General features: G+C 58.4%; 2 protein-coding genes across 9 annotated transcripts; one reads left to right on the top strand and one right to left on the bottom strand.

Annotated features, from left to right (window-relative positions):
* Positions 1–60: 60 nt before the first annotated feature.
* Positions 61–10,461, top strand: PLCD4 (phospholipase C delta 4). 3 transcript variants are annotated; one of them, XM_077181572.1, is made up of 17 exons: positions 603–683; positions 2,944–3,154; positions 3,291–3,343; positions 3,693–3,851; positions 4,323–4,553; positions 4,776–4,903; positions 5,405–5,636; positions 6,031–6,232; positions 6,490–6,634; positions 7,054–7,206; positions 7,571–7,711; positions 8,071–8,227; positions 8,648–8,764; positions 9,022–9,200; positions 9,339–9,474; positions 9,555–9,704; positions 9,832–10,461. In XM_077181572.1, the coding sequence occupies exons 3-17, from the start codon at positions 3,319–3,321 to the stop codon at positions 9,936–9,938; spliced, it is 2,262 nt and encodes a 753-aa protein (XP_077037687.1). In that variant the 5' UTR covers positions 603–683; positions 2,944–3,154; positions 3,291–3,318; the 3' UTR covers positions 9,939–10,461. The 3 variants fall into 3 exon arrangements, with proteins under 3 accessions (XP_077037686.1, XP_077037685.1, XP_077037687.1); XM_077181571.1 differs by lacking the exon at positions 2,944–3,154 and having other exon boundaries at positions 61–683; positions 8,074–8,227; XM_077181570.1 differs by lacking the exon at positions 2,944–3,154 and having other exon boundaries at positions 61–683.
* A 134-nt stretch (positions 10,462–10,595) lies between these two features.
* Positions 10,596–20,566, bottom strand: ZNF142 (zinc finger protein 142). Of its 6 annotated transcripts, none has more exons than XM_077181559.1 (9): positions 20,429–20,566; positions 19,662–19,989; positions 18,524–19,147; positions 18,015–18,278; positions 16,744–17,556; positions 16,341–16,518; positions 12,513–15,723; positions 11,521–11,626; positions 10,596–11,209 (listed from the first exon to the last, which is right to left on the bottom strand). In XM_077181559.1, exons 2-9 carry the CDS (start codon positions 19,942–19,944, stop codon positions 10,710–10,712), a joined length of 5,979 nt encoding a protein of 1,992 aa, XP_077037674.1. In that variant the 5' UTR covers positions 19,945–19,989; positions 20,429–20,566; the 3' UTR covers positions 10,596–10,709. The 6 variants fall into 6 exon arrangements, with proteins under 6 accessions (XP_077037674.1, XP_077037676.1, XP_077037677.1 ...); XM_077181561.1 differs by having other exon boundaries at positions 18,015–18,275; XM_077181562.1 differs by having other exon boundaries at positions 18,548–19,147.
* Between the last annotated feature and the right edge of the window lies 1 nt (position 20,567).

Below are 20,567 nucleotides of genomic sequence, written 5' to 3'. Positions count from 1 at the left end.
GGGGAGTAGGGGCAAGCGGCGCGGTGGGGATTTATTGCAGATGGGAGGAAGGGCGGGATGTGCCACCTTGGGGGTATGAGCGTGGAAGAGCGGCCTTTTTCCAGTGCGAGCTGGCTATGTCCCTGTGGCGCCGCATCTCTTCTGGGACAGGTAGTGTGGAGGGGATGCTGCCCTGTTTTGCTTCGCAGGAAGGCAGCGAGCCTGCCAGAGAGAGAAGCGTCTTTGCGAGCGCTGCCGCACTCCCCCGGCGTCCAGGTCTGTCAGAGCATCGCCCACCCCAAAGTTCAGTCCCTGCCCTTCACCCTTTGCCCCCAGCTTGGATCCCCATGCGTGCAAGCGGATCTGGGGACAGACAGGCTCAACCGGAGGATAAGAGTGGGGGCTCGACCCCAAACGAGGGGCTCCGCAGGGTGCTCCCAACCCTGCCGGCCCCTCCGCCGCCTTCTTTACCTGCCCCCCCGGCTCCGCCTCGGGAGTGGCGTGACCTTAATCCGAAACGACCTTGAGAGGCAGCGGCTGCGGGGCGTGCGGGGCCGGGGGCGCCCCGCGGGGGCGGGGGCTCGGGGCCGGGACCGGGGGAGGGCTCGCTGCCCGGGCGCTGCCGAGGGGCGGGCAGCCCGGCTCCGTGCGGCTGCTGGCGGCGGAGCACCGGCGGAGCGGAGCGGAGCGGCAACGGAGAGCGGGTACGGAGCGGGCGTCCTGCGGAAGGGAGGGGGCGACGGCGGGTACGGGACTGTGACCTCCAGGTTCTGGGAGCCCCTCTCTGGGGATGCGGTGCCCCGGAGCGGCTGCACGGTTGGGGTGGCGCGGGACAGAAGTGCCGGCGGTTTTGTCTCCTTTGCCATAAGGTGTGATTTGTCCCCTGAGCTCTAAATGCCTTGGGGTTTGCCGCCCCATCCCGGAGCCCCTATTCTGTTCCCCGCCTCACCTCCAAGCCCTTCTGCCCCCGGCCAGCTGCCGGCTGAGCGAAGCTCTAGAACGAGGGCAGTTTGTAAGCACACCGGGGCAGCGAGGTGTAGGGGTGCCTGAAGGGGGGTGAGGGGTCATCCTTCCCTGCTCTGGCACGCTCACCCGTGCGGTGGCATTTTATTCTGACGGGCTGCTCTGCACTGGAGCGGCTGGGGACCGCTCACACTCACTGTCCCTCCAGCTCTGCTGGGGCCTGTCACCACCAGGAGAGACGCTGCGATGGCTCAGAGCGTGCTGGGGTAGCTGGGGCTGTTCTGGCAGCAGGCAGCTGCCCTGCGGGAAACTCTCGGGTTGGGTTTCTCCATACCCTGGCTCTCCTCCCGTTTGGCTCAATAATGTAATTCAGACTGGGGCAAGGGGGCCTGCATGGGGCCAGGCTGTGAGGGGCTCATGGCATCCCTCACACAACAGGAGAGGGCAGAACAGATGTGTCCTTGCACTCACATGCTCTTCCTTGTGCTTTCTTGTGCTTCCTTGGGTTGGAAGGGGGCATCCCATCTTTGCTGCACTTGTGGGGAAGGCACTGCTCCATGGTTGGGACTGGGAATGCTTGGGCCATGCTGGGAGCCTGGAAGGGCTGGCACTGGGGGAGAAACTTAGCTCCAAATTCTCAGTGTGGTTAATGGGCCCCAGGGCTATGAGCTGCCCCTTTGCATGCTGCCACCTTGTACACATGCATGGCAGGGTGCCAAGACGACAGAACTGTTGGTGGCACTGAGCCCATCTTTGTCCCAGTCCAGCATGTCTCCCTGCTTCTCCAGTTCTGGTGCCACCCCAGCTTCCCTAAGACATGCCCATCTCCCTCATCTGCTGTGGCACAGGGGCTGCAGAGCTGGTGAGCACCTGGAGCTATGGCCCTGTGAAGTGGCTGTGCCAGGCTGGGTGCTGCTGGAAAGCAGGAGAGTGCAGGCAAATGGGTGACTGGGGTTGTCCCTCCTGGTTCCCTGAGGGCCATGGGGTTCAGGAGCTGAGAGCACACTGTGGAGGGTGGATGTGGGGCACTCCTGGAGCTGTGCTAGCCAGCATCAGGGCACCGACTCTGAAGGCACAAGAGGAGCACACACCCCCATTTCTGGCACTCCAAGTCCTGGGCCAGTGGGTCAGTGCCCTGTGGGTTGGATATGGGGGGATAAGGCACTGCAGCAAGTCCTTGCAGTCTGAGCCTTGCAAGAAGGACCAGTGTTGGGGAAGCACAGCCCCAGCACTGGGCACTACTGGAGGGCATTTGGGATGGCACCCTCGCTACTCCATGTCTGCAGCAACATGTGAGGTCTCCAAGAGTGGACAGACAATCCCTGTGTGCCCTGGGGACAGTCAAATAGCCATGACTAGGGTGTCTCACAAGAGCAGGGCCACAGCCTGGCCAGCCTGGCCAATGCTGTTCTGCCCTGCTGAGCCACATGGAGCAGGGGGTGGCTGCTGTCTGGCCTGAGAGCCCACAGGGGTCTGGCAGCTGGGCTTGGCAGCTGCCTGCACGCTGACGGCACCGGCTATTCCCAGCCCTGCGTGACCAGTGCCTGTGCTGAGTCAGGGACCCAGGGCACAGCTGCCACCCCTACACCCTGGCACAGAGCCCTTTGCTCCCAGGGACCCTGGGTCCCCTCCTGCACCCAAACCCCAGCCCACCAGCTGCGGCATCCGCTCCTCCAGGCCCAGCTCCAGCACCTGGGTGACAGGCACATCCAGTGATTTGTCAGCGTAATAAAGTCTCAACAGCCTAATCAAAGTCTCATTGTCCAGTAGTATTTATAGACACACTCACTGCCATGTGCTCCCTGTACAGCTGCGGGTGCAGTCACTGCCTGGGGTGCTGGTATTCCCTGGGGAGAAGAAGCTGTAGGAACTGAGGGTCATTGCTCTTCCTTGCTATCACAGCTGTGGCTCTCCCTTACTTTCAAATTTGCTGGTTGGGGCTGTTTCCTAGGTGGTGGGGGTGTCCTTGGGCACTGCCAGAGCAGTTTTTCCTGGTTTCAGGCACTGCTTCTTACCTGGGAGCAGCAACCTGGGAGCAGCAGGGCTCTAGTACCCGCTGGGCTGTGGGGCGTCAGCGCTGGCAAGTTTTTCTGTTTTCCACCAACACCTTTTGAGCTCCGGCTTCCCGGTAACACAGATTAATATTTCATGAGTATGGCAGTGTGAACTCGACACTTAAGGAATGCAATGACCCAGCAGGAGACAGACACAGGTGCGCTCAGACGAGGGCAGGGGCACACACACCTCACACACACGTGGGTACGGCTGGAGCCCCCTCAGCAGGACCTGGGCACAGCATGAGGGTCTGACCTTGCTTCCCCCAGCCACCTTCTCTCTTCCCTCCCCAGCTGCTGCCAGCGTGGAGAAGGCAGAGCTATGGCATCGCTGCTGTGCAACGCCCGTGAGTGCCCCAGCGGAGGATGGGTGCAGGGCAGGGCATTGGGCCATCTGGATTTATGCCGAGGCAAATCTGGCTTCTGGGTTGAGCTCACCTTGCTGCACTCAGAAGCATCCCTACCCCACTGTGGCCATTGGGATTTGGGCTTGGAAGCACCAAAGGTGGATGGGAAGGGTTGATGGGGAATTACCCTGTGGACCTCTTGCGGTGAAGGGAGTTTGTTTCTGGTTTGTGCCTCCTCCCTCACGGATTGAGGGACCATGTGTGACCCCAGAGGTGAGAGGAAGCAAAGTACCAGGGTGTAGTGCCTGAATACCCCCACCCTCAGTGATGCAGCCCATGCTGCCCCCAGGCATCCAGCTCACAGACACGCTGGAGCAGATGCAGCAGGGGACTCTGATGCGCAAAGTCAAGTCCAAGAGCTGGAAGAAGCAGCGTTACTTCAAGCTGCAGGAAGACTGCATGACCATCTGGTACCAGTCCAAGAGGACAGGCAAAACTGAGTCTGCCTGTGAGTACCAGCTGCTGTGTGTTATTAGTAGGTTTCAGAGTAAACAGGGATGTGAAGGTTTGTAGATTCTTTGGCCATGCTTGCTAAGGGTGCTGGGGGATTGAAGAAAGGCTCTGCATGCATTTGTGATCTCACCCACACCTCTCCATGAAACATCCTGCCCCCAGCAGGACCCGTGGGTCAAAAGGGCTGAGTAAAAATTGCAGCTGATACAAATGGAACCTCTGGAATGCCAGCGCAGGAGTAAGCAGGCAGAGGGGCAGATGGATGACTGGCTGACTTGATAGTTCAGCAGTTAATGGATAGATAACTAGCTCAGTGGATGGATGGATGGATGGATGGATGGATGGATGGATGGATGGATGGATGGATGGAGTGGAAGAAGGAATGACTGGAAGATGTCTGTGGGCAGTGCCCCTTGCCCTGCGGTCCTTGTCTCCTGCAGACAGGCCTGCCCTCCCTCTGCCCCAGTCTCCATCAGCGATGTGGAGACGGTGCGGGAAGGGCACCAGTCGGAGGTGCTGCAGAGCGTGGCTGAGGAGTTTCCCCCTGAGCGCTGCTTCACCATCGTCTTCTACGGCCGTCGTGGCAACCTGGACCTCGTTGCTGGCTCGGCAGAGGAGGCACAGTGCTGGGTGCAGGGCCTGCGTCAGCTCATCGAGGTGGCCACCACCATGGACCAAAGGGAGAAGATAGACCAATATCCTTCCTGAGAACATCGTTCTGCCCCCACACCCATTGCTGATCCTCCCCCAAGCCCTGTGTCTTCTGCCTTATCCCAGCATGTGTGTAGCTGTTGTGGGTCTCACCATCTGCATCAGTGCAGGGCACAGGAAAAGGAGAAGATGCTCTCTGATATTACCCAGCCCCTTTTCTCATAGCCAAGGTCCTTTCCCTTAACATTTGCCCTGGTTTCCCGCACATGGATTCGTGACTGGTTCCAGAAAGCTGACAAGAATAAGGATGGGCGCATGAACTTCAAGGAAGTGCAGCGTCTCCTGAAGATGATGAATGTGGACATGAACGAGGATCATGCCCTGAGGCTCTTCCAGGTAAACACTGCACCTGAGAGCCTGGGGGGACTGGAGAGGGACTGGAGGGGCTGGAACAAGCTGTACAACACCTCCTTGCAAAGGGATCTGGTCACTTTCCATCCATCCATCCATCCATCCATCCATCCATCCATCCATCCATCCATCCATCCATTTTTCAGCCAACTACCTGTTTACCCAAACAAACACCCATTTGCTTGTTTATTTGTTAAACTAACACTCCCTTCCTCCCATTCATTTGTCCATCCAGCTGCTTATCTGTCTACCCAGCTAACCAGCCATCTGCTTTCTTATCTCTCCCTCCCATCCATCCATCAGTCCACGCTACCAGCTTCCATCTGCCCATTCATCCATTCCCCACTGATCAATGCCTGCCACTGGCACTGGTGTGGGATCTCTGTGCCCTCTCTTTGGGTGAGAGAATCCTTCCACAACCACTTTGGTGGCCAAGATACCTTGCTGTGCCCCATCTGGATGCTGAGTGAGCTCCCTTGCAAACAGGATGCTGACAAGTCAGAGTCGGGGACGCTGGAAGGGGAGGAATTTGTGCTCTTCTACAAGGCTCTCACGAAGCGTGAGGAGGTGCTGAGCCTCTTCCAGGAATACTCTGAGGATGGAAAGAAGCTGACACTGCTGGAGCTGGCGGATTTCCTGCGGGAGGAGCAGCTGGAGGATGAGGGCACAGAGGAGCTGGCCATGGAGCTCATTGACAAGTATGAACCATCAGAGACAGGTGAGAGCTGGCTCAGACATCAGCTGTGCTCTGCTTGGGGGCAAGGAGGGGTCACAGACTCACAGTACCGTGGCAGAAGCATTCCCAGCCCCATCCTGGTGTGAATGGAAGACTCACCAAGGTGTGATCTGGGGGCAGTTCCCCTTTATTTGGTCCGTTCCTTGACCATTTTGGTGTAGAAGGTTGACCACCCATGGTGTGCAAGCCCCAGCTTTGGGATCCACTGCCCACCTTTCCAAAGTTACTGCTCTGCTGCGCCTTTCTGTGCCCCAGACTCTGGCAGCAGCTGTGGCCATCAGTTTAGGGATTCTGGGAGCCTCCAGCCGCCCTGTTTGCCCCCATTCTGCCTCTTCCATGTCCCTGGCTGTTGCTGAACCTCTCTCTGTGTCTGCAGCCCGGGCCCGCCATGTGCTGAGTGCTGATGGGTTCCTCATGTACCTCTGCTCCCTGGAGGGCTCCATCTTCAACCCCCAGCACCGGGGGCTGTGGCAGGACATGAGCCAGCCACTCTGCCACTACTTCATCTCCTCCTCCCACAACACCTACCTGATAGAGGATCAGATCCGGGGCCACAGCAGCATCGAGGGCTACATCAGGTAAAGGGACTGCTCCCCTCCAGCTGCGCTCCCACCCCAGTGTCATGTCCTGAGCAGCTCCATAGCGTGAACCCCAGAAGCTCCTTTGCTCCTCTGCAGTCCAGCACTCCTTTGGCCATGCTCTGCATGCAGCAGCATCCCCATCCTTGATGGGTGTCCCCTGGTCCCTCAGGGGTGACCCCCACGGGCAGAGGGGAAGGCAGGGAGCTGGTGCCCTGGATGAGTGCAGGGTTCCAGGGATGACAACCCACCCCCAGGGCTCTGAAACGAGGCTGCCGGTGCCTGGAGGTGGATTGCTGGGACGGGCCAAATGGGGAGCCCATGGTGTACCACGGCCACACCTTCACCTCCAAGATCCCCTTCCGGGAGGTGGTGAGCACCCTGGGGAAGTACGCCTTCAAGGTAAGGCACCCTCCCCCAGGTGCTGGTGGTTGTGGGTGGTCCTTGGTGGGTGAGGATGCATGGCAGTGGTGGGGCAGTGGTGCTGAGGCTCACACACCTGCTGATGCAGCAGGACTGGTCCCACTGCAGGGAGGGGGGTGGTGGCTGTCTCACTTTCTGGGGGAGAGCACTGGGGGGTCTGACCTACAGCCTGCACTGTGCAGTGCCAGGGCTTGGGGGCTCCTGCAGACGTGGACTGTTGGGGTGCAGGGGTGAGAGGGAGTGTGGGGGATACTGGGGGATTGGAGGGGTATGAAGGTCTCAGAAGAGACACAGACACAAGGGGCTCCATCCTGGCACTGATCACGCCTGGATGAAGCCCTTGAGAGAGCTCACCAGCCCCACCAAGGTTATTTCCAGGTGTGCGTGTTGCTCCTCAGACCTCGGACTACCCGGTGATCCTGTCCCTAGAGAACCACTGCAGCATGGAGCAGCAGGAGGTCCTGGCCCAGCAGCTCAAGGACATCCTAGGGGAACAGCTCCTCACCACTACCATCGATGGGCATGTCCCCACCCAGCTCCCATCCCCAGAGGTATGGACAGAGCACAGCTGTGCAGGGGCATCTCTGTCCTGCCTGAGAGTGTGGTTAGGAGGTGGATCTGCAGTTCAGAGAATAGGCCAACCTGTCCCAGCATTGCCCTGCTCCACTGGAGCATTTGAGAACACTGGGGGTGGGTACTGAGTCCTCATGTTCACAGAAGTGCCAAGGCTGTCCCCAGGGTTGTCTCCCCATGTCATGCAGAATCAGACAGTGGGGCAAAACCCTCCTACCCCATCCCCTTCTGAGTGCTGAAGGGAGCTGGTGATGCTGGCCTCCCGCAGTGCAGGATCCCAGGGCACAAGGCCCATGGAGGCACTGGGTAGCTCAAGGTGCTTCTCTATCCCCAACCCCACAGGAGCTCAAGCACAAGATCTTGCTGAAGGGCAAGAAGATTGGGCGGCTGGAGGACACCCTGGATGGGCCAGGGGATGAGGCTCCTGATGTGTCTGACGATGACAATGGGGCAGAGGCAGAGGAGGAGAGGCGGAGGGCAAAGGTAAGCGGCCCAGGCTGGGGACCAGCTGGGAGAGCTGAGCCCCTGGACACAGCTATGAGCTGTGGTGACATCTTACTGCATAGAGGAGAGACAGAGACTGCAGAGACATCACCAGGCAGGGAGGACAGCCTTTTCTGCCCCTTGCCATGCCAGCCCTCTCTTTGTTGTGGTGGCAACATATTGGAGGTCCCCTGCTTGCTCTATTTCTGGCAAGAAGACTGCTCACAGTAGGGATGCTGCCACCCACCAGCACACCCCTGGCTGCTCTTACCTGCCCTGGCTCTGGGGCCCCTGGCCTGGGTGAGTGCTGGTGGATGGTGCTCCCATCAGGAGAGACCCAACATGGCTCTGCCTTGCAGAAGGACAAGGAGACCTTGGCCCAAGCATTGTCCGACTGTGTCATCTATTGCAAGAATGTGCCCTTCCGGGGCTTCCAGGAGGCCCGCAGCCATTCCCGGCCCTCTGAGATCTCCTCCCTCTCTGAAGCCAAGGCCAGGAAGCTCATCCGGGATGAAGGTGAGATGGGGGGGGCCGTGGCACCGGGTGACTGGGACAGAGTAGAGGGGGCTGATGGCTTCCTCATGGAAAAAGCCTCCTGACACTGGGGTTCCCTCTCTGTCTGGGAGAAACAGGGCCCAGCGGGGCTTTACTGTGGGGTTTGGCTCTGGTAAGTGATGAGGTTATTGGCTTAGAAAACAAGGCAGGACACCTGGATTCCTGAGCAGGGAGAGGGGTGAGAATTGGTGGGTTGATGGATAGATAGATAGATAGATAGATAGATAGATAGATAGATAGATAGATAGATAGATAAGATGGATGAGAGGATGGATGGATGGATGGATGGATGGATGGATGGATGGATGGATGGACAGTACATGTGGGTGACTGTACAGGCAGAGAACGACCCCACAAATGGGCCTCCTGCTCTATCCCTAGGAAATGAGTTTGTTCGCCACAATGCCTGGCAGCTGACACGCATCTACCCCAGTGGGATGAGGACTGACTCCTCCAACTACAGCCCCCAGGAGATGTGGAATGTGGGGTGCCAGATCGGTACGGCCGGGGTGGAGCAGGGCTGTGGGCTGGGGACATGCCCTGAGTCCTGTGCTAAATGCCACCCTCAACCCCATCTGGAGCCAGGTCAGGTTGCCAGCTCTTGCACTGCCCTGGGGATGTTCAAGCATTATCACCTTACTCCCATATGCAACTCCACATCTCTCTGGCTGTGGGGACAGGCTGGCTTTCAGCCCAAAGCAGAGTGTGGTATCTCCAAGCTGTTCTGAACTCTTTTCCCTGCCACCTCCCTCCAGTGGCCTTGAACTTCCAGACAGCTGGCATGGAGATGGACCTGTGTGATGGGCTCTTCAGCCAGAATGGCTGCTGTGGCTACGTGCTCAAACCACCCTTCATGAGGGACAAGGAGACTCTCTTCAACCCCAGTGACCCCAGCAGCCGGGAAGGCCCTGGCCCCATCACCCTGACAATCCAGGTACAGTGAGTGTGTGGAGAGACCCTGGGGAAGCTGTGACAGTATCCTGGGGCTCTGTTTGTCCCAGACAGATGGGGACACTGTTGGGCAGTGTGCTGGAGCCAAGGAGCTTCACAAAAGACAGATTTGGCCCTGCAGGTAATCAGTGGGCAGCAGCTGCCCAAAGTGGCCAACAGCAAGGAGGGAGCCATCATTGACCCATTGGTGCGCGTGGAGATCTACGGGGTCCCCGCGGACCAGGCGCACCAGGAGACCAAGTACATCGAGAACAATGGTGAGACCCAGAGCAGCACCATGGCCCCTGCTGTGTCCCTGCTCTCCTTCCCTCTCTCAGCACCTGCTCTCTCTTCCCAGGGTTTAACCCCCGCTGGGATGAGACACTGCAGTTCCAGCTCCACGTGCCCGAGCTGGCTCTCATTCGCTTTGTGGTGGAGGATTATGACAAGACGTCCAGGAATGATTTTGTGGGTCAGTTCACCCTAGCATTTGCCAACATCAAACCTGGTGAGTGGCTCCTGCCCTGTGGTTTTGGGAGCCCAGAACAGCCCTGCAAGCATGTGGGGGGCTCTGCTGGGTACTAGAGAGGAGGGTGGGATTCCAGTTAGCCAGAACCTTGCTGTCCTTCCTGCAGGATATCGGCACATCCATCTCCTCTCAAAGGATGGCACCAGCATCCCACCCTCTTCGCTCTTTGTCCACATCCGCATCACTGAGCCACCTGGCCCTGAGCAGGACTGAGCTCATGGGGTGAGCAGCACCCAGATGGAAGCCATAGAGCCAGCTCCAAGCAGCTGGGGCCACAGAGCCAACCAACTTGCCCTCTTGTTGACCTGTTTCTGCCATCCCTGTGTCATTGTTGCTGCTGTGATTCCCTTTGCAGTAGCCTCCGAGGGCTGGGAAAAAGCACTGACCTCCCCTTTCCAGGTTCAGGATGCTGCTGCCCATGCATGAGTGTGGGGTCTATGCCAGTGCAGCTCCCTGCACCCTCCACAGGCACCCTGCCCTGGCCCACGGTCAGAGCTTGACTGTGGGGAGGAGGAGAGATGGTGTGTGGCCCAGCTCTGCTGCAGGGGCTGGTCCCCTCCCAGTCAGGGGAGCAAGGCTGGAGCTGAGCAAACCCCAGGGCTGGGCACAGCTGGGAATGGAGTTGGTCCTCACCGCCCCCTAACCCTGCAGAGCCCGTTGGCCCCTCCAGCCCCAACTTAACCCTTATCCCATCCTTTCTCTGTAAGCAACTTAATAAATTGTTCAGTGACAAACAGGTTCAGGTCTGGGTGCAGTGATGCTGGGGAGAGATGGGGAGCTGAGCTTGGGTTTGTGCTCCTTCCCTGTGGGCACATGGCCCACTGTTCACACAGGGGTTCCAAGCAGCACAAAGAAACAGAAACTGAGCAATGCCTTTTATACAGTTGTGTATTTTACAGCCCATATACATATATGCCTGTATATACACACACATACATCCCTGCAGCAGGCCTGTACCACCAGCACCTTAGCTGGGATTCAGCCTCACTGTGCTGTGCCATCCTTCTCTGAAGGGCACTCGCCTTCTTGCTCCATCCTGGGGGCCCCCTTGGCCTGGCTCTCCCTCTGCACGCTGTGAAGGTGGACGGTGTGTGTGCTGGGGTCCTTTCCCACCCCCTGGCTAGGGTCAACAGCCCTGTGCTCAGGGTGATGCCGCTGGATGTGTTTGATGACCTGGAACTTCTGCTTGGCCTTGTAGGGGCAGTAGCGGCAGAAGAAGGGGTGCTCGTTGGTGTGGGTCAGGTAGTGGTGGCGCAGGCCAGCTGCCCAGCGGAAAGCCCGCCCGCAGGCATTGCACACGTAGGGCTTCTCCTCGCTGTGCTTCTTCAGGTGGGTCTTGAGGAGAAAGCGCGTCTTGAAGGCCTTGCCACACTGCTCGCAGATGAAGGAACGGGCCTCCTGGTGCCGCGTCTCCTTGTGCACCCGCAGGGCGTCCGCGCGGTTGGTGCAGTACTCGCACTCATCGCACCGGTATGGCTTCAGGCCTGTGGCAACAGGGAAGGGGATGGCACCAGGATGGGGGCACCGTGCTCTCCAGTCCATTCCACAGAGCATCAGTCCCCAGGGAATTCCCTCCACATCCCATTTTGTTAGCAGGCACACCAAGATCCCCATTTCCAAGCATGCTTCCCTCCCACCTGAGAGCACTGCCCCCACCCCATTAGCACAGGATAATGTGCTGCCCCCTAAATGTCCTCCTCTGTCTCTAGCTGGGCCACTGGCAGAAAAGAAGCGTGGAGCAGCCCCAACACCCTCCCCAGTGCTCGACACCTTGTCCTCAGTGGGCAGCACTCACCAGTGTGCTTTGTCATGTGGTACTTGAGCTGGTTCACCCACTTGCATTTGTAGCCGCAGTCAGGGCAGAGGTATTTCCTCTCCTCCTTGTGGATCCGCATGTGATACTGGGCAGGAGGATAGGGTCAGGATGAGACCATGTCCCCAGCCCTGGGGATGTGCAGGGCTTTGGGGTGGCAGTGAGAGGCTCAAAGACAGTTCTGACATCTCCAGCTGCATGGGGCAAGGAGGGCTGTGTGCTTGCTTGGCAGGCTATGGGCAAGGGGTATCCACACCAGAGTCAGGATGAGATTCCTGTACTGATGAGCTGCTCTGTCCCAGCCTGTGGATGGCACAGGCTTTGCTCCCCAGTTTGATATGCAACACAGTCAAATTAAAAACTCAGCCCAACAGAGCTGAGCACATTGCACAGCCTGTCCCAGGTGGCCCCAGGAGACTCCAGCTCAGCCTGGCCATTAAAAAAGTCAATATTCTTTTAGCAAAACCAGACTGTTTCTCCCTCCATTACCCTATGTCTCCATCACCCACGCATTTCCTGTTCTAGAAAAAGCCCTTTACCATGCATCAGGATGCTAATAACCTAGAGCAATGAGAGCAGGGTCATACTCTGCTTCCAAGAAAGCTGGAGGTTTCCCTGCACCCTGTCTAACTGGCACCACAGAGTATGCTGAGGCCAGCAAGCAGCCAGACTTGGCTTCGAATGGTGCAAGGCTGCATCCAGAGATGTCAGCAAGAAAAGAAGTGAACTTAGACTGCTGCCACCTTCATACTTTGTTAAAAGTCTCCCTTGCCCTTAAACTGCAACAGCAGAGAAGAAATGTATTGTATTGACAATGACTTTTATCTGCTTGACTCCTATTTCTGTTCAGTATGAGCCACTGAACACTGAGGATGAAACCTCCCCTTGGGAACTTCTTCTCCAAATCCCTGTGGCTGGATGCCCCTCCAAGCAATGCAGATGGAGTAGGATACATTCCCAAGCAGAGCTCTTACCTTGAGACGTGAGGGGTCAGCACAGGCGTATTTACAGAGATGGCACTTGTAGGGCTTCTCACCAGTGTGGATGCGGATGTGCCACGTGATCTTTTGCCTGTTCTTGGTGGTGTACTCACAGTCTGAGCACTTGTACACACGGGTGCCCCCATGGCCCTTCATGTGCTGGTCAAACACAAGCTGGTGCCGGCAGGCAAAGTCACAGAAAGGGCAGTGCAGGGGTTTGTCCTGGGGGGCAGCCGGCTCGTGACTCTCCATGTAATGCCGCACCAGCTGCTGCCGCTCCTTGGCTGCAAAGCTGCACAGCTCACAGCGGTGGCTGAAATGCTGCGTCTTGTGCTCCTCCAGTGCCTCCCGGGTGGCGAAGGTCTCCTTGCAGGTGCTGCACTCCAGGTGTGGGTGCTGCTTCTGCACGTGGCACTTGAGCGTGGCCTCACTGTGACACACGAAGTCACAGCGTGGGCAGCTGTAGGAAACCTTCTCCTCGTGCCGGCGCAGGACGTGCTGCTTGAGGGCCGTCTCAGAACTGAAGCGAGCCTCACAGCGGGAGCAGCCGAAGTTGAGCTCGCCGTGGTGGCAGCTGTTGACGTGGCGGGTGATGTCGTTCTGCAGGTAGCTGCTGTAGTCGCAGAGCGGGCAGAAGTGGGTGGGCGTCTTCTCGTGCACGCGCAGGCGGTGGATGCGCAGCTTGGAGTTGGTGCCGAAGGTCTGGCTGCAGATGCCGCAGGCGATGCGCCCCACGCCAGTGTGCAGGGACTGGTGGGCCTCCAGGCGGTAGCGCCGCGTGGTGCTGAACTCGCAGTAGCGGCACTTGTGCGGCTTCACCCCCTCGTGCTTGATGCGGATGTGCTGCCGCAGGCACCGGGCCTGCTTGCAGGTGAACTTGCACTGGCGGCACTGCAGCTGCGGCCGCTTGCTGTAATGCTTGCGGTGCAGCCTGCGGTGCAACCGCAGGGCTTTGGCCACCTTGGAGGTGAAGGGGCAGGAGGTGCAGCGAAACTCACCCAGGGTCACGCAGCCCCTCTTCTTGTGAGTCTTCATGGCCCTTTCCTGGTGGCAGGTGAAGGGGCAGGTGGGGCAGGAGAAACGCCTCCTCTTGGGCAGGGTGGCTTTTGGTGGGGCTGCATTCAGTGGGAGCTCACTAGTCTGGTCTTTCTCAACCAGTGGGTCCCCCTCAGGGAGTTCAGTCCTTTGGGATTCATCCTCAGGATGCACGATGTGCTTTTCAGCACAATGGCTCTTGAGGGCCCGCCGGGAGCGGAAGGTTTCAGGGCACTGGGAGCACCAGAACTGCTCCAGGTTCCGGCAGCCATCCTCCACGTGGGAGGTGATGGTGGTGACACGGGAGCACACAAAGGAGCAGGCATTGCAGTGCAGCTTCCCTCCCTCCAGTCGGTATTTCTCTGAGGGTTTCCCAGACTGGGAGGCACCAGCAGCTCCACCTGGCTCAGTCCTACCCCCTTGCTGGGGAGGCTCTTCTGCCACCTCTGTGCTGTCACCCAGCAGGGATTTCTCAGAGGCTTGACAGCCTGATGTCTGTGCCCCAACCAAAGGAATGCCTGCTGCTTGTGTTTTATCAGGTAGCTGGTCAGCTTCCCGAGGGCTCTCAGCATGCCCAGACTTCTCTGAGCCTCCCTTCTCACTCTCTGCTGTTTCTGTACCATTATCACCAGGCTGGTCAGCAGGTTGGCACAGTCCAGGTGCCTCCTGATTGGCTGGTTTGAGGATCTTGTTGTTCTTCAGGAGAACAGGGCACTTCTTTAGGAGGTGGGTGTTGAGTCCCCTCTGCTGCTTAAAGCTGGCACCACACTCATGGCACACAAGCGGGGCCCGGCGGCTCTGGCAGCTGGCTTTGGAGTGCAAGGACATGGATTTCTCCTTCCGTGTGATGTACGAGCACTTCTCACACTTAAAGACCTGGCTCTCCGACTGCACCACCAGCATCTGCACCCTGCCCTCCAGTACCAGTGTCTCTGCCTGCTCTTTGTCCTGCTTCCGCAGAGCCTTCAGCACTGATTCCGAGCCGCCCCTGGCATTGTCACCAGAGGTGGGCACATCCTCTGGGACAGGCAGGTGGCCGTGTTCAGGTGTCTTCAGCATGCTGAGCCAGGCCTCTGGCAGCTTGGCTTGGCTGGTCTCTCTCTCCTCAGTGTCTGCCACGACCTTGTGGTCTGAGCATGACCCCTCAAGGCGGCCCATGTCCTCCTTTAGGGTGTCTTTTCCCTGGTTGTCTCCTACTGCTACACTGCCCTTCACCACCTTGTCTTCCTGTACATCTACCTCTTCCTCAAAGTCTGGGATGTCTTCGAGTGTACTGCCACTGTCCTCCAAGCCAAGGCCATCCTGGGAGCCCAGCATTTCATAGGCTGCAGGAGGCTCCTTGCAGGACAGCATTTCCATGTTCTCTGGCTGAGTCACACAGGCCTCTCCAGTCAAGTTCTCCAGGAGAGGGTCAGATGAGACATTCAGTGCCTCCAAGTGCAAGGTGCAGCTCTCAGTCACATCTTCAGAAACGGTGAGCTCAGCAGAGCCTGTGGCAGCATTTCCTTGCATGCAGTCATCTTCCAGGGCATTGCCAGCAATAGGACAGCTCTGCTCCCCCTCGCCTCTCTCTGCCTCGCTGCTGCTCTCTGGTGGAGCAGCATCCTGCTCAAGGAGAGGCACCACGAACACTTGCTGGTAGCCCTCTTCTCCCTGGCACTCCACCTGGGATGGCTTCTCCTTCATCCACTGCTCTTTGCCAGTGAGGGGGGAACTGGCATCCACGTGCAGGGCTGCACCGACCTCATAGCCAAAGAGTGCCTCAGATGAGCTGATCTCCAGCTCCTTGCTGGCGTAATTTTCCAGCCAGTCCTTGTCACCAGGAACGTAGCCATGAATCTTGCGCTTATGGAAGAAGAGGCTGGTGTTACTGAAGGTGCAGTATGAACAGAGGGCACAGCGAAACTCCTTCTGCTTGGTGTGCTTGCAATTCTCATGGTTCAGCAGCGCCTGCTTGTACTTGGTCTGGTAGGTGCAGTACTGGCACTGGAAGACAGGAACCTGGTAGTTCTGCGAGTGCTTCGCCTGCATGTGCTTCTGCAGCTCGTACTTGCGCTTGCAGGCGAAGCCGCACACCTCGCAGATCAGGCTTTTGCCCTGGTGCCGCAGCTTGTGGCTGCTCAGCTGGTCAGCACGGTGACAGCGGTACGAGCACTGGTTACACTGGTACCTGCAGGGACAAGCACAATCTGTCAGGCAGCACGAGGAACTGGGGCAGGCTGAGCTTCATCAGGCACGCTGAACTCTCCTTCCCCATGCCAGACAAACAGGGAAAGGGTACTGTTTGGTTTGCCAGATCTGACCTTTGCCATCCAGACAGCTCTTACCACAGGCAATTCCTCCCTGCTGCTGGTGCTTTACATCCCCAGCCTGGGGACTGGAGATAGATTCCCTGAGTATTCTATACAGTGACTGTGTCAGACACACGCTCTCACATGTGCATGCCAACAGCACTTCCAGCATCCCTGGAGGCAGACTAGACCCAAAGGAGGTGATAATCTGGCAGTCCTGAACAGGCCTTGACCCACAAACATCAGCAGACCAATGAACCCAACCTCAGAGTTGCACCTCTGAGGTAATATACCTTCTTGGTGGCATAGAGACATCAAAAATAGCTTTGCGTCCACAGCACCATGCTATAAGTTCAAAACCCAATTTTCTTATGTACCAGAAAGGGCAAGGCAGGCATGAGAAAGTCTGGCACACAGTGCAGCCAGAAGCAGACCTCTGGAGCAGGATTTGGGGAGCCCTGACTATGCTGCCAGGGCAGTGGAGCATGGGTCTTACCGGAGATCTCCAGTGTGCTTGCGCATGTGGACATTCAGGTAGTGCTTCCACTTGGTGATGTACCCACACTCGGTGCACATGAAGTTCTTGTCGTTGGAGTGGGTCAGCATGTGCTTGGACAGGTAGCTCACATCCCGGCACGTGAAGTCGCAGAGCTCGCACTTGTGAGGTTTCTCTCCTACATGCAACACACAAATGCCTTCAGCGTGACAGCCAGATAAAGCAACATGGCAGGGAAACTAGCTCAGCAGGGAGCATGCAACAACTTCAGGGGAGTGATCCTGAGCTGGCAAAGCTGGTGGTTTCACCCAGGAACCCTGACCCAGCCCTCCCTGCCCACCCAGAGGCAGAACAAGACACCTTCCCCAGCTCAGCTATTGGGACCCCTACAGGGGACACCCACCAGTGTGCAACAGCATGTGCCGGATGAGCACCCGCTTGTGCGCTGTGGCAAAGGCACACTCAGTGCACTTGTGGATCTTCTCATTGGCGTGCATCTTGCCCACGTGGTCATGAAACTCCACAGGGTTGAAAGTGGCATAGGGGCAGAAACTGCACTGGAGCTGCTCGCTGCCTGGGTGGCCCTGCTTCTTGTGCTTGCGGAACACGTGCTTGTTGGAGCAGATGAAGTCACACTGCTGGCAGTGGAAGGCGTAGTGGGTTTTCCGGTGAGCCTCCATGGCCTCAGCCGTGCCAAAGAGCAGGGAGCAGGCATGGTACTTGCACTCCACCGCCTTGATGCCATGAGCATCCTTGAGGTGACGGACAAACTCCTTACGGTCCTCTGCACAGTAGCTGCAGTCCCCGTGGAAGCAGCTCAGCCTCTTGGGTTCAGCTTTGTGAGTCTTCAAGTGCTCCTTGAGGGCCTGGCTGAGTCGAAACTTCTCCTCACAGACGGGGCAGGAGTAAACATCGGAGTAGAAGTTGGAGATGTCCTCATGCATGCTGGCCATGTGGCGGTTGAGAGCGTTCTTCTCCACTGAGCTGTAGTGGCAGAGTGGGCAGCGATGAGCCTTCTCGCCTGTCTCCCGCATCATGTGGATTTTCAGCTTGCTTTTGCTGGTGAAGTACTTGTGGCAGTTGGGGCACTGTAGGCTGGGGTCAGGGAAGTGCAGGTGGAGGTGCTCCACCAGGTGGGTCCGCTTTTTGAAGCACCGCTTGCATTCAGGGCACATGTGGGTTTTGTAGAGGTACTCGGAGCCTTCTGCAACATCCCCTGCGGGAACAAAGGAGGGGGAGCAGTTAATAGAGAAAAGATGGAGAGCACAGGCAGATGTTCTGTCCCTGATCCAGTTGTGCCTGGATATGGGTTTATACACATGTGCAGTCACACAGCCACCACCTACTCAGAAGGACTGTCCCCATCCCAAGGCACCAGCATACTTCAGGTGAGTTCTTTCCAACTCACGCTGGCAAAGCACAGCCTACATCAGGCCTGCCCACGTGCCCCTGGTCCCCAAAGCCAGGCAGACCTTTGCCTAAACCTGGCAGCACGCATGAACAGGAAAAGAAGAGACATATTTGCTTGGGCAGAGGTTGGGGGAACAAGTGCACTGGTACATGCAGGAGATGTGAGGTCACCCACCAACCTGGGCCACATTTCCCTGCAAGCCCTGAGGATGTGGTGCTTATTCACAAAGCCTGAGCAGCTCCTGGTAAGGCCCTGCATCCTACCTTTGAAGTGCTGTGCCTGTGGCACTCCAACTTTTTTGGGAGCTGCCTTCCCATCCTCTTTGGCCTCGGCTTCGCAGAGGCTCTCACCATCCTCCTCTGGTGATTCATCCCCACTGCTGTCCAAGTCCTCTTCTCCAGCTGATGCTTTCTGTCCCTTCAAGGAGCTGTCCCCAGTACCTGCAGGCTTTGCTGGCCTTGCTTCTGCTGTGCTGGCTTTCCAGCCAGGGTGGCAATCACCTGGCTCCTCCTGTCCTTCTGATGCTGCTTCAGTGGGGAAAGATGAGAGATCATCATGTTCCATGCAAGAGGAAGCCACCCTCACACACCCACACACATGCAGAAAAACCACCTGGTTAAGATGGAGGGCACAAACTGTGCTGCAGGGAGGCACAAACGCAGGGTTCCCAGCCCTCCACCTTCATCCCTGACTCCTCTAGCTGTAACTGGGATGCACAGACACAGCCAGCCTCTGCAGCACCCACAGGCCCCAGCCCCCCACCCAGCCATACCCGATGGCAGGATGCAGCACTTGCCAAGGCTGTGAGGGTCGCCTGTTGTGGGCATCTCAGAAGGGGACTCTGTGGCATGACCCTTCCTGTGCTGCCAGAAGAGCTTGGCATTGGCTGTGATGAAGTCGCAGTGGGAGCAGTGGAAGGGGAAGTGTGTCCGGTGGTGCTGCTCCATGGCCTGGCGGCTGGGGAAGAGCAGCGGGCAGGCGCGGCAGGCGCAGGACACGGGGGAGGCCCCATGCAGGTGGCGCAAGTGAGCGCGCAGTTCCTTGCGGTCCTCTGTGGTGAAGTGGCAGCCCCGCTCGGGACAGGGAAGGGCTCCCGACGGGGCACGGTGCGTCTTGAAGTGCTCCTTGAGTTGGCCAGGCTGCAAAAACGCCTCCTGGCAGACGGGGCACAGCAGGCACTCCGGAGCAGAGCCCTCCTGTGTGCTGGATCCGGGCAGCTCTGAGCCCCTGGGATCACTCTGGCTCTCGCTGGCAGAAGCCATCAGTGCCCCTGGGAGTTCCAGGTGCTCTTGGGGGGGCAGCAGCAGGCACTGGTGCTGGGGCAGCAGGGAGGCCTCTGAGAAGCTCTGGCCACACCTCTCACAGAAGTACAGCTCCACAACTTTGACCAGAACCTCTGCAGAGAGCAAGGGATAAACGTTAGAAGGAGCTTTTTCCAGGCCCAGAGCTTGGGACTGGCGGTCCAGTTCCAGCTCTGGACAAGGAGAACATATCCCTCTTGCCACAAATTACATTTTGGGAACCACATCCCCCAAAAGAGGCTAAATACCACCACCCAGGTGGCCACGATAACCAGTTCTGTCCCTTTGCACCTTTGAAGCATGCAGAGATGAGAGGCTGGCTTGGCCTCATTCCTGTTAGGATGTCCAGTGCCCACACTGGACCCAAGTGGGAAGCATGCTGGGGGGTAGCAGTACAGGTGGGGATCTCTGCCTGGTCCCTAATGACAGCCTGTAGCAACCCCCTCACGCAGCTCCCACAGTCACTCTCCCCATCCACACACCCAGCTGGTGCCACATCTCTGCTCAATGGTGGCACCAGACTCATGATGCAGGGTCAGAGATCTGAGGGCACCTGGGACAGGGACCCCGGCCAGACCTCTCTAGCTCTGCAATCCCTGCACCCCATACCTGTGGCACTGGCCGCGTTGCTCAGTGTCACATTGCCAGCCACTGCCTCGATGAATATTTCCACATTGCTTCCTTCAGCGTGAGTCCCTTCCGCAGGCATCGATGCCTCTGCCAGCAGCAACTCCTGGCTGGCAGCCAGCGGGGGTGTCCCGGCCAGACCAGCACTGGCCACACCAGGGCTTCCCACGGCTCCCACCTCTCCTGGTGTGGGCAGGAGCAGCTCCGAGCACAGGGTCTCCATCTCCCTGCTGGGAGCCTCTGATACAGTCACTGCTGCGCTCATTGCCACCGGGCACTGCCTTGGCGCTGGGCTGGATGACCTCTCAACCTGAAACAGAAGAAAGCACTTCAAATGAGGGACATCTCAGAGGCCAAGAGGATTTTGGGGAGCAGCCAGTCTCGAGGCAGGGTATTTCAATGCTGGCTCCTTTCTGCTGTGCCCCAAGCAGGCTGCTGGCAAGCCCTCTGTCACGGGGTAGACAAGAGTGCAAGGACACCTGTACGTTCTGCCCGAGCCCAACATCCAGGGCTTGCTCCCTGGCTCCAGCTGAGCCGGCCCCCGAGCCCACCCTCAGAGCCATGCTCAGCCTGCAGCCAGCAGGTGCCCCACGAGTCCCGCCAGGCCAGGCTCCCCCCAGCCCCTCGCCTTTCACCCCGGGCTGTCCCCGGCACCCCCAGCCCCTCACCCCAGGCTGTTTCCGGCCCTCCCAGCCCCTCACTCCTCACCGCGAGCTGTCCGCGGGTGCCCCCAGCCTCTGGCCCCTTACCCGGGGCTGTCACCGAAATGCCCTCAGCCCGGGCTGTCCCCGCCGTCCCGGGCCCCCCTGCCCCGGCACATCTCGGTGGTGCTGTCGGGCGGCGGAGCGCCGCCCTTTGTGCTGTCGCGCAGCCGCTCTGCCCGGCCCG

The sequence above is a fragment of the Agelaius phoeniceus genome, chromosome 7 (assembly GCF_051311805.1).
Source record: "Agelaius phoeniceus isolate bAgePho1 chromosome 7, bAgePho1.hap1, whole genome shotgun sequence".
Classification (NCBI taxonomy): domain Eukaryota; kingdom Metazoa; phylum Chordata; class Aves; order Passeriformes; family Icteridae; genus Agelaius; species Agelaius phoeniceus.
Note: the sequence above shows the minus strand (reverse complement) of the source record. Positions and strands in the feature narration are given on the sequence as shown.

Excerpts from the sequence above, each read along its gene's own strand:
- ZNF142 (XM_077181559.1), bottom strand. The coding sequence starts at position 19,944 with ATGAGCGCAGCAGTGACTGTATCAGAGGCTCCCAGCAGGGAGATGGAG. Across the intron at positions 16,519-16,743 it reads GCACATGCTGTTGCACACTG|GAGAGAAACCTCACAAGTGC; the intron begins GTGGGTGTCCCC and ends TGTTGCATGTAG. Across the intron at positions 15,724-16,340 it reads AAGCACACTGGAGATCTCCG|GTACCAGTGTAACCAGTGCT; the intron begins GTAAGACCCATG and ends TTGTCCCTGCAG.
- PLCD4 (XM_077181570.1), top strand. The coding sequence starts at position 76 with ATGAGCGTGGAAGAGCGGCCTTTTTCCAGTGCGAGCTGGCTATGTCCC. Across the intron at positions 7,207-7,570 it reads CCCAGCTCCCATCCCCAGAG|GAGCTCAAGCACAAGATCTT; the intron begins GTATGGACAGAG and ends CCAACCCCACAG. Across the intron at positions 8,765-9,021 it reads GAATGTGGGGTGCCAGATCG|TGGCCTTGAACTTCCAGACA; the intron begins GTACGGCCGGGG and ends ACCTCCCTCCAG.